Source organism: Diceros bicornis, chromosome 5, assembly GCF_020826845.1.
Source record: "Diceros bicornis minor isolate mBicDic1 chromosome 5, mDicBic1.mat.cur, whole genome shotgun sequence".
Taxonomy (NCBI): Eukaryota; Metazoa; Chordata; class Mammalia; order Perissodactyla; family Rhinocerotidae; genus Diceros; species Diceros bicornis.
The window spans coordinates 31476839-31489589 of NC_080744.1; the positions used below are offsets into that span (position 1 = coordinate 31476839).

Sequence of the window (12751 nt, forward strand, 5' to 3'; positions counted from 1 at the left end):
TCAAATCCTCTATTGAATTACATAATTGATTCATTTCTGGTTTGATCAGAATTGTCTCTCCTTCCTCTATTTCTCCATAAAAGACAGTTTCCATCCATTTCACCTACCTGGACCAATATCCAAATCATGATGGAGTCAAATGACCACAGAATTCAGAGCTCTTACTTTTAGAATAATATTATGATCTGTCATAAAAAGCATGTATAAAACTTGCATAGTGGAGAAGACAACTGAATAGCAGCACTGAAATATTGTATACACAGTTTCACTTTTAATATGTACTGCTAAATGGTCCTATATGGAAGTCTCATGATCACAACTGTTTATTTGAAAGAATACATTCGGATGTTTACTCATATGAGATATTTATTGATTAGAGCAAAGGATAAATTACATTACCAAATGGACACAGTTTATTGATGCCTTCTTTTCTGCTGGGTTGGTGGACTTATGACCAGTAAGAAGTGGCGCTACCATAACAGAGGAACACGGGGTGTATCATTCTAGGACTCACATTCTAGGACTCACCCAGAAAGACATCATCAATGTCTTACCAATCAACCTACACCCTACCTGCCACATCATCTGGACTTTTTTCCAAGTTCCAAGAACAGAATCTCTCACTATGCCACAAAGTTGAGGAAATTTCCAACCCAGGTCTTAAAAACAATGTCTTTTCCACTCAGCATTTTCAGCCTAGAGACTGGTTTTAATTTGGATTTCCCTAACTAATAGTTAAGTTGAGCATTATGCATACTGACCATTTATTTTAAACTTCTTAAATGTCTTAAAATGCAGCAGCTTCTATATTTAATTCTGGATATTTTAATTATGATGTTTTTTTGGTGTGGGCCTCTTTGGATTTATCTTTTTTGGTGCTCTCTGTGCTTCCTGTACCTGGATATCTGTTTCTTTCTTTAGGTTAGGAAAGTTTTCAGCTATTATTTCTTCAAATAGATTCTCTGCCCCTTTGTCTTTCTCTTCTCCCTCTGGACGCATATGACATGGATGTTAGTGAACTTGATGTTGTCCCAGAGGTCCCTTTGACTGTCCTCACTCTTTTTAATTCTTATTTATTTTATCTGTTCACCTTGGGTGATTTCCTCTAGTCTTTCATCCAGCTCGCTGATCCATTCTTCTGGATCATCTACTCTGCTTTTGAGTCACTCTAGTGAATTTTTCATTTCCATTATTGTATTTTTCATTTCTGATTGGTTCTTTTTTATATTTTCTGTTTCTTTCTTGACATTCTCACTGAGTTCATCCCTTCTTCTCCAAAGATCAGTGAGCATCATTATGACTCTTTGCTTGAACTCTTTGTCAGGTAGATTGCTCATTTCTGTTTCATTTAGTTCTTTTTCTGGGGTTTTTGTCCTGTTCTCTTACTTGGAACATATTCTTTTGCCTCTTCATTTTGCCTCTTTCTCTGTGCTTGTATCTGTGTATTAGGTAGGTCAGCTATGTCTCCTAATCTTGGAGAGGTGGCCTGATGTAAGTCATGCCTTATGAGGCCCAGCAGTGTGCTTCCTCTCATCACCAGCTCCAAATGTTCCAGGAGTGGCTCTCATGTGGGCTACATGTGTCCTTCTGTTGTGGCTCTTGTTGTAGGTGCCCAGGGAGGCTGAGCTGTACCCCAGGCTGGCTGGTTGTAATGTTCAGCTGCATGTGGTTGTTGTGGACCTTTCAGTCTCTATTGGTTGTGGAGGAGCCCCAGCACAGTTGGCTGCAAGGTCTAATAGTACATTCCTGCTGCAGTTTTTCTGTTAAGTGATTAGGTCCCCAGTGTGGCTGGTTGTTAGGCTCAGGGGCTTACAATTGCTATAGACCTCCAGCCTACAAGGCTCTTGTCAGCTCTCTGAGGATTACAGCTGGGTGGGGCTGGTTCTAGGACCACTCAATTGTTTCAGGCTTTGGAAGGTGGGGCCAATCCCCTATGTGGCTGTGTGAGAAGCACAAGTCTCATGCAGCTGACAAGCCCCACCGCCCACGGGGCCATACACACTGTCCACACAGTCCTGCCCCGTGTGCATGCCCCAACCCTCTGAAATGGACCCACTCGCCTCACAACAGAGGCACCACATACTTCACCTAAGCCCCACACACTCCACCCACTCCTTACACATGACCTGCCCCACAGACATGGACCCACTCGCCAGGCTGCAGAGAATCCAGACACCTAGCCTATACAGGCCCACAAGTTGCCCGAGGGCTTGTTCTTGGGTGGGGCCAGTCCCTAGAGCAGGCTGCTTGCCTTGGCTAAACTGGATTAAATCCGTGCTCCAGTGGGTGGGGCAGACCCTGGGCTAGCAGGCCAAGGGAAGAACTCCAATGGTGTCTGCCAGTGTCTTTGTCAGCATACCTGCTCCAGGTCACAACAATGGCTACTACCAATGTCTCAGTCCCTGGAGAGGTGTCACCTCTCACTGAGATGCACCTAGAGCCTATCAGGTGAGTCTTTTTTCACCAAAGAACTGTGTACCTTTCTTTCTGGTGATTTTAGGTTGCTTTCCAAAACGGGTGAATTTGTGCACGGGCCCTTTAAGAGCCGGCTTTAATTTCCTTATATCCCAGCTTTTCTGGGGATATTCCCTCTTATTGTAAGTAGCCAGAAAGCCAGATATTATGACACTCATCTCAGCTGTGCTGGGTCCAAAAAATGCTTATAGGGGCAAGGCTCTCTGGCGCGGGTCCCCTCCTCCTCCAGGGAAGGCTGTGTACCTTTGGAGTGCTCCAGGGCAGATGTGAAGCATGGCAAGTTGTGAAGATGGGGTTTTTTTTTTCCTCTCCAGAAGGAAATTTCTGCCTCTTCCACCTCAATCAGGACTGTCATTTGTTGCAAGGGTTCCCCCTCTCCAGTTTTCAGTTCTCTCTCAGGGGTAATTGTTCCAAGAGTAGTTGTAGATATGTTGTGTCCATGGAAGAAGGTGAGTTCAGGGTCCACCTAGGCCACCATCTTCAACAAATGTCTTGTGTCTCCACTTTAGTGTGTGTGTGTGTGTGTAAGGAAGATCAGCCCTGAGCTAACATCCGATGCCAATCCTCCTCTTTTCGCTGAGGAAGACCGGCCCTAGGCTAACATCCGTGCCCATCTTCCTCCACTTTATATGGGATGCCGCCACAGCATGGCTTGATAAGCGGTGCGTGGGTGCGCCAGGATCCAAACCCCAGCCCGCCACAGCAGAGCACGCACATTTATCCACTATGCCACTGGGCCGGCCCCCTCGTGTCTCCACTTTTGATATTGGTAAATCTGACTCTACTTTTGATCTGTAACTGAGGTTGTAAAACTGAACCTCACAACTTTATGTGTGGTTGTGTTTCTGTAATTAAGAAAACTTTTACTCTCATTGTGTGAATGTGAAATATTTTCCTACCTCAAGGAGACATTAACAACTTTTATACAAAGTGCCCAAAAACAAAGAGGCTCTGTAAGACTTGGTTTATAGAGACTAATAAATGCTGACATGAGTCTAATATACTCCAAAAAAAAACTTTAAAAACTGAACTTCTACTATTTTAAGTGCTAAATATTCAGGCAAAGATTTCTCATAGAAATGACTAGCTCTAAGGCATTTTTATGTGAGAATCTAAATTCACATAATCAAAATAAATTCTTGGATAATTCAGACTGATATGATAATTTTTTTATGAAACAGCTGTGTCTTCTCCCTGACCTTACCAGTATAGTGTATAAAACAAGCAATGAAAATTAGAAAAAATGTAACATTATGTGTTCAATCAACTTGAGTTATACTTCTGACAGTTCTGTAGTGTATCCACTTAAACATAATGTCTAATATCCTTAGCAATTTTAAGACCTTGGTTTAGTGTTAAGTACAGTAATTAGTGGACGTTCTTTGGATAATTTTAAAATAAGATTAAATATTGAAACACTGGTCACTGTGTGTGTGTGCAAATGTGTGTATGTGTGACTTTCTTACATCCTTATATAGTATCTGTATCTTTTGATCAAGGTAGTCAAAGTGTTCATTTTTCCTACGTTAAGAATAACATTTGAAGGGGCCAGCCCCATGACATGGCGGTTAAGTTGGTGCTTTCTGCTTCAGCAGCAAAGGGTTCACTGGTTCGGATCCTGGGCACAGACTTGCTCACTGCTCATCAAACCATGCTGAGGTGGCATCCCACATAGAAGAACTAGAAGGACATACAACTAGGATATACAACTATGTACTGGGGCTTTGGGGAGGAAAAAAAAGAAAAAGAGAAAGATTGCTAACAGGTGTTAGCTCAGGGCCAATCTTCCTCAAAAAAACCAAAGAATAACATTTGCTGCCTATAGGAAGATGTAAGTAGGATGGGGGTGTCTGTTGGGGGTTATATGTAGTGTGCTCATGAGCTTTGCTGGTTTACTAAAATGATTGTATATGACAGAAATTCTCAATTACTGTCAAGAACTCTCAGTGAAATAGAAATTATTTATGTTGATTAAAATCATAATTAACAGGGGTGACTGAGACTGTACTAGAAGTAACATGACCAAAAAATTTACTGACTATGCAAGTAATAGGATCTGGTTTTGTTTATTAAAGGGAAAAAAGGTACATTTATCTTAAGATAAAATGTTATTCCAGAGTGTGAAAGAAGGTAGTATAAGACAAAACTGGGGGCTGGCCTGGTGGCGCAAGCAGTTACGTGCATGCCCTCCGCTGCGGCGGCCCAGGGTTTGCCAGTTCGGATCCTGGGCGCGCACTGACGCACTGTTTGGCAAGCCATGCTGTGGTGGCGTCTCATGTAAACTGGAGGAAGGTGGGCACGGATGTTAGCCCAGAGCTAGTCTTTCTCAGCAAAAAAAGAGGAAGATTGCCGGATGTTAGCACAGGGCTGATCTCCTCACCAAAAAAAACAAAAAAAAAAAAGACAAAACTGAATGGATATAGAAAACTGTAGATGGTTTTCAGGATGCGTATTCTATTTGCTTTGGTGATATGTAGAACTTCAAATAATGAGTTTGAAAAGAGGCAATGATATATGTTAAAATTTTGGCAAAGTTTGCACAGCTCAGCTTTGATGAGGTTATTTAAACAAACAGAAATGCTTTATTATCTAATAGGATATTAAAGCAAGGCTAAAATTTGGTTTTCTCTGTTAGATGACATGAATTTATCTTGATTTATTCATTCCGCTCTTAAGTAAAAGTAGTACATGTAATTCTCCAGCTTTGGTGTAATATTCTTAGTAAACAGATTCTGTGGCTCACAAAGTGGGTTGTACACAGACATTTTTAATAGAAGAGAAAAGGAAAGGAAAGAATAACATTTTCATAAAAAATATTGTTACATGAAACTTTGGTTCTATTCTTTATGGGGATGGGCAGGGCATACACTGCAATGCGTCTTGTATTCCTTACTGTGGGTCACTGTCAAAAAGTGTGAAAGCCACTACTCTAAGTGACTCTACACTTGCCATTTAGCTATTCTACCCTCACTCACACTCCACAGCTGAGCTCTTGTGGCAAAAACAAGTTCTTCAAGACATGAAACCTGTGGAGGAAGCAATTTATAATAATTATAATAGAGCAATTTAAAAGGAACAGCAGTAATGTATGGTGATGGATGTTAACGAGACATTGTGGTGATCATTTTGCAATATTTATGATTATTGAATAATTTTGTCGTACACCTGAAACTAATAGAATATGTCAATTATACCTCAATGAAAAAAAAGAAGAAAATTAATGAATAAAATGGACAGCAGTAGGGTAAATTAGAAGTAGGCAGAGCAGCAAGTGAAGGGAAGTGGGAAAAGAGGAGCGAATGATGGAACGGAAGAAGAAGGATGGAAGCCTGGAAAAGGAGAGAGAAAAGAGGAAAACACCTTCCTAGCCCAGAGACCATAAGTGGCTGATGAAAAATGAAAAGGAAAAAATAGGAGGAAAAAGAGGATGGAAATGTAATGGGTTTGAGTAGCACAATGGTAATTGGGGAGAAAAATCCTGGTGTTTTCCCAGTTCTTTGTGTTCCAAGAACAGCTCATATCGCTTCTATCCAGAGATGTGCACTCATTGGGCTCCTGTATGTGTGTTCTGAAAGATTCTGTGTGTGTGCTCTCAAGAATTCTGCCCTCTTACACAGCCCTGGCAGAGACCCAAAGGAGGGAAAGAGTGTGAGCAAACTGCAGTAAGCAATATGAACATTCAGTTCAATCCTCCCTTAGCAAATCCCACATTGAGAGCTGAATTCCTGTCTGTGAGATAGATGTCTGTAATAAGAGAGGGGGAGAGTTTTCCCTGTTCTGAAGGCCTTAAAGAAGCCTGCTCTCTTTTGTATTTTTAATAATTACTTCATATACATATTATTCCTTAGGAATGGGGGCTCAAGATTATTATAATCTTTGATTGTAAATACTTCATATGTAACTCCATCTCTCTTTTCAGAAGTGAATGTCCCTCCCTCCTACATGAAAGACAAAATAGACTCAATATCAGTGTGTCTATTCAAAACAAAGTAGGACAAAGAAAAGTTTCTCTCTGAGTTTGATTATCAATAATGAACTTCAATAATCAACAAGGGGTCTTCACAATACAGGCTTCGCTTAAGAGATCTTCCTGTAATTCACTAACTGTCTGCACACTTTCCTCATTGCCACCTTCATTTCTTGATTTCTGAATGTGTAAATGAGAGGATTCAGGAAAGGAGTGAGAACTGCATAAAAGATGGCCAGAAACTTATCCAGGTGTATAGACATAGATGGCCATGTATAGACAAATATCAAAGGACCAAAGAACAGGACTACCACAGTGATGTGAGCTGACAGTGTGGACAGAGCCTTGGATGAACCAGCTGAATAGTGTTTCTGAACAGTGAGAATGATGACAACATAGGAAACAATCAGTATGAAGAAGGAGCCAACAGAGATGAATCCACTATTGGCTGTGACCATGGACTCTAGTCGGTCAGTGTCTGTGCAGGCAAGTTTGATGAACCTAGGAAGGTCGCAGTAAAAGCTGTCCAACACATTAGGACCACAGAAAGGTAAGTTTACCACAAAAAACAATTGAACCATGGAATGGATAAAGCCAGTCATCCAGGCAGCCACTAAAAAGAAGATGCACAACCTTGGGTTCATGATGGTCAAATAGTAGAGAGGCTTACATACAGCAACATATCTGTCAAAGGCCATGGCTATGAGCAGCACCATCTCCACACCACCAACGAAATGGATGAAGAAGATTTGAGTGATGCAGCCACTATAGGAGATGACTTTACGCTTTCTGAAAAGGTCATAAATCATCTTGGGAGAACTGACAGAAGAAACTCCCAGGTCAATGAAGGAGAGGTTGGCCAACAGAAAGTACATGGGGGAGTGTAAGTGAGGGTCAGAGGTCACAGTGAGCATAATGAGGGAGTTTCCTATCATGCTTGCCACATAAAACGTGCAAGAGAACACAAAGAGGAGAAGTTGGATCTCCCAGGAATTGGTGAGTCCCAGGAACACAAACTCTGAAACTACAGAGTGATTCGCTCCATCCATTGGCTTTATTGGCATCGCTACCTGAAGGAGAATAACAGGAGAAAATGTAAATTATGGTGATTAGGTTAACAAATTAGAAGAAGAAAGGTCAAGGTTATGAAAGTCTGTTTCTACTTTAGCATTAAAACTGACCTAACATGCTCATGGCCTCTGAAATGGGATCACAGAGAAATGGGTGGCTGTCATGTGGAGCTGTTCTCTACCACCAAGCTGTCTCTGAAGTTAATACCCTCTGCTTCCTCCCACACCATGATACTGTTCATGAGATACAAGATGGTCAACAGGAGTAACAGGAATTCAACCCCAAACCTTTTGATTTTAGATTCAAAATTAATATGATCTGGCCCCAGTGACACAAAATTCCACCACTTCTCAACTGTTCCATCCGCTTCCAAAACTACAAGCCTTATTCTGGCAAACAAACACTTCCTCCTGACTCCCCACCTCTAGAACATATTTATCTTCAAGATTTATTAAATTTTAACCATATCTGTGAAGTCTTGCTTTATAGTACTAGCATTTATCTTACTATCTCTTGTATTTTAGTAAACTGAATACAGTTCTACATCACCAAGTAGACTGAAAGCTTCTTGAAGGCAGGGATTATGACTTATTCATATTTGGATTCCCTGAGACAATGAAAAAGTGGTCCACACAGAGGTGCAGGTCCATGAATTGTCTGTTACCAGTTTGCATCATGTTGCATGCCGAAATTCAGAGTTAGTGTTTAGAAACTTCTCTAGCAATTTTACATCACAACAAAACCCAAGTGTATGAGTTTGTCTTTACTAAAGTATCAGTCCATGAAGGATTCGGCAAAAAAAAAAACTGGTTCTTCACCAAAGATAATTTGAGAAACACTGTATTTAATACATAATCTGAGAATCTTAAAACTGTGATGGGCATCATGGTACAGTGAAAATCATTTTGTTCAAACCTCTATGTAAAGACTCATCACATTATCTTGTAATTTTAGTTTTATTTAGATATGGTTCAGCAACTGACAAGTTGATATTGATCAAGTTACTTAAATCTTCAACCTCAGTTTATCTATGAAATTTTAGTTAACAATATTAACTTCTGCTTCCTCCCTTCCTTACTGAGTAAGCAGTAAGTGGACCTACACACTGAATACACAATTACAAAACTTCAATCATTTTATCGCGTGTAGGTATTAATATGTAAATATTCAGTAAATGTTCATTTTACTTCCCTTTCTTTCACTTGTCCATAATAGTGGTCAACACATGAGATAAGTGAATGGATAAGAATACAAAATGGTATTGGCCAGCAGAGAGCATCAAAATTCGATGTCTAAAAGATATTTCAATAATATATTATGATTATCTCCTTCTACATAATAGTAGGAGATTATAGTATTCATACTCTTTTAATGATCAAAATAAAAACCATCTTGTGTAGATTTAGTATATTTGCTCTCAAAACACGCTATATTTCTTTGTAGTACTGACCGCAAATGTGATTCATTGATTCTTTGTTCTCCTTCCTGATGAGACTGTAACTCCCATAAATTAAGGACCACATCTGTCTTGTTATCCAGTGTATCTCAAAACTTAGAATTACACCAGGTACATAATAGGGATGTGTAAATATTTTAGGAAATAAGTATTTGATGAAAGATTGAAGAAGATGTATTTGGATGATTAAAAAATACATGGAAATATGTCTAATTATATAACTAAGGAAGATGGATAGAGACTGTGCATAGTTCCCAAGTGACAGAAAAAAAATAGAAAATAAAGGATTACAAAGGGGAAGAAGAATTCGAGGAAAAGAAGAAATCAACAAGATTAAAAGGAAAATCTAAAAAGGACAAAGAAATTAAGAAAATACATGTATAATGACAAAAAAAGAAGGACAAAGTTTACATTAAGTAAAGGTAGCTTACGAGGTATGATTTGCATGACTTTCTGGACCAACTCTTCAGAAATTCTATAATTATAAACGAATTATAGTATTATATCTCCAGGTGTCTTTTAAGTGCTAAGGCTCTTGGAAGAGTTTCTCAATAAACCTGTACCAGCTATACACATAAGCTGTGAATTTATTTGTCTTTTGGCTCTCCACTCACCATCAACTAGGTAAGAATTGGGAATTTTAGGAAAAGCGAGTTTAAAGCAGAACAAGATATAAACATGGAACGTAGATGTACTAAAAGGATAAGAACATACCCATTCAAATATCAGGGAATATAGAAACGTGAAAACTTTGGGTCATCACAGTGTTAAAGTCACTTGAGACAGAGTCAGGATTCAAATCTTAGTCCACAAGAAAAGTCAGAGAGAAGTTTCTAAATGGACGCACAAGGATATGATGTTTATTCACTTAAAAGTCATCAAATACCCGTAGGGAAAAACTCCTGAATGATGGTGTCCTGAAATCATCTTCTCTTATAGATTGGCTATGCTTTGAAATAACTTTTCTTAAATGTACTAATTATACCCAGAATTTTTTATTTTTTTTTAATTTTTTGTTTATTGCAGTAACATTGGTTTATAACGTATAAATTTCATGTGTACATCATTATACTTCTATTTCTGCATAGATTACATCATGTTCACCACCCAAATACTAATTACAATCCATCACCACACACATGTGCCGAATTATCCCTTTCGCCCTCCTCCCTCCACCCTTCCCCTCTGGTAACCACCAATCCAATCTCTGTCCCTACGTGTTTGTTTGTTGTTGTTATTATCTACTACTTAATGAGTGAGATCATACAGTATTTTAACTAATTAAATATCCATGATGTGAAAAACAAGGCCTGACTCTTTGCCGTCTGTTGTGATTAATCCTTTCTCTTGATCCATATAGAATTGATTAATCCTCCAAACAGATTCCCAGACAATCACTCCTTTATAGATGAAGGTAATACTGGTAACTGAAGTTCCAAATAATAGAATCAACAAGTTGAAAGGGATCTACAGACAGCCGTGAGATTTGAGCAAGGTACTAATCTAAATCATTGCCCATATAAATGTCCTCATCAATTTAAAAATATTGTGAGTTTAACACACAGTTCAAACTTTCTGCATTTTTTTATTGCAAATTGTCACAAAAACTTCTTTACACCCAAGTAAAATTCTGCCTCCTCTAATTTAAGACCACTTCTACTTTTACTTTTTATACCTGTAGGAAATATAAAAAGTTACATGCCCTTTTCAAATGACCTTTTATGTACAAAAGTGCAACAAATTAAGTCACCCCTTAGCTATCTGTTCACAGCATTCAACAAATTCCATACCTTTTATATTTCCTCTTAGGATCACTTACTCCCTTCCATCTAAAAAAAAAATCCTTTGTCAGCCTTCTCTAAGCCTTTCTTCATTCTACTTACAGCTTAGAAATAAAATTACTCTAAAACGCTCTAACTGTAAACCACATAAGAGACCGGGAAAACTAGTTCAAGCTCCTGGTAGTTTTATGTTTTATTTTTTTATTTTTCCACATCATATTTTAAAATGACATTACACTGGAAATTATTGATTCAGCTTTGGATTTTTTGGTCTCCATGTCTTTTTTTTCTATTGGGATGTCTATGAAATCCTTTTCCATCTTGTAAATTTGATAAGTGCCTAATTTGCTTCCCTTTTTACAGAAGATGATCAGTTTATACTCATCTCTTTTGAAAAGCTGATGGAGATAAAAATAAAATTACCCTTTTTTTAATATTTTCAGGTATCATCATTTTTCTTGCCTGTGTGTCAAGTGGCAGATGGTAAGAATCTTTCACTTAATCAGCATTGGGAACAGAGTAATTAATTGCAACCTATGCTGAATCCAAAATATTCCAAAGCCATTTGACTTTTTCTAATGTCTTTCACATTACCCTAGGCACAATGTAATTATAGCTAAAAGCCAAGTTAACCTTTTCCAATATGTCAATAAACTTTTTCACAATTATTCTTCTGTTCTATTCAGTTCCTTATCTATCTAATTTGTTTTAGGATAACACTCATGTACTTGAGGATATGACTCATATTCATAGCAATTCTAACCACAAAATCATGTCTGAAATGCAAGCCACTCTTTGCATTGTTAAATTTATTTCCGTCCTTCCCTTTTACCTGTATAAAGGGAACAGCTTCTTCAGAGAGTCTGAGATTTTCCCGTCTTCTCCAACAGAAAGTGGTATATAAAATCTTGCCATAAGAAGAAATAAAGCCAGTTAAAGCTCTAGAAAACAGTGACCAAGTGATACTTCAAAAACATGGCAGTTGAGAAGAAGCTCATGGATCAGGGGACTTTGCCCCTAGAGAACTATTGGTTTGACCAGAGCAAACAAAGGATCTAAAAACTCATAATAATACACTGGAGAGGAAGACAAACACAAGAGTGGAATATTTTTGTTTAATATCTTTGTGCTACTTTGTTGGAAATTTTATAAATATTGGTAATTACACATTAGAATTAATTTCTGAAAATAGGTAAATAGTAACTCAAAAGATTAACTATAAACATCTTGATCATCTCCAAAAAATCCAATGTGTTTAATTTTTTAGTCTAGTTTAAATAGTAGACGAATGTACACAAGACTTCATTTTTATGCAATCATGTATTGAGTAATTATGGATGTATACAAAGATTTAGCTATAATGAAGCTTATTCCAACGGATAGAGCTTAAAAGTGAATGAAACAACTGAAACATATGTCAACTGACAATAAATTAAATAAATTATGATACATCCATATGGTCAAATTCTCTGAAGCCATTGAAAATCAAGTTCAAACTCTATATAGTTAAAGACAACCATAGCACACTGTTGAATGAAACTCTGGGTAGCAAAATAGCATGTATAGTATGTTGCTGTGCGTTCAGTAGTCCCACCTTTATCTGCCGGGGATACATTCCAAGACCCCCAGTGAATTCTTGAAACTGCGGGTAGTACTGAACCCTATATACACTACGTTTTTTCCATACATACCTGTAATGAAGTTTAATTTATAAATTAGTCACAGTAAGAGATTAACAACAATAACTAATAATAAAATGGCACAATTATAACAATATATTGTAACAAAAGTTACTGTAGATCTTAGCAACCTCAGCATACAATATTTTTTTCTTTCCTTATTAAGTCAAGAGCTTTCACCTTTTCACTTAAAGGAGGCGCTTTATGGCTTCTCTTTGACATATCCAAATTGCCAGCATCACCACTCTTGTACTTTGGGGCCATTATTAAGTAAAATAAGGGTTACTTGAACACAAGCATTGCTATACCATAACGGTCAATA

The 12751-nt window shown here is 38.1% G+C and overlaps 1 protein-coding gene across 1 annotated transcript; it reads right to left on the reverse strand.

Annotated features, from left to right (window-relative positions):
• Nucleotides 1–6552: 6552 nt before the first annotated feature.
• On the reverse strand, nucleotides 6553–7506 carry LOC131405387 (olfactory receptor 4F3/4F16/4F29-like). Its single transcript, XM_058540437.1, has one exon. The coding sequence runs from the start codon at nucleotides 7504–7506 to the stop codon at nucleotides 6553–6555; it is 954 nt and encodes a 317-aa protein (XP_058396420.1).
• Nucleotides 7507–12751: the final 5245 nt, after the last annotated feature.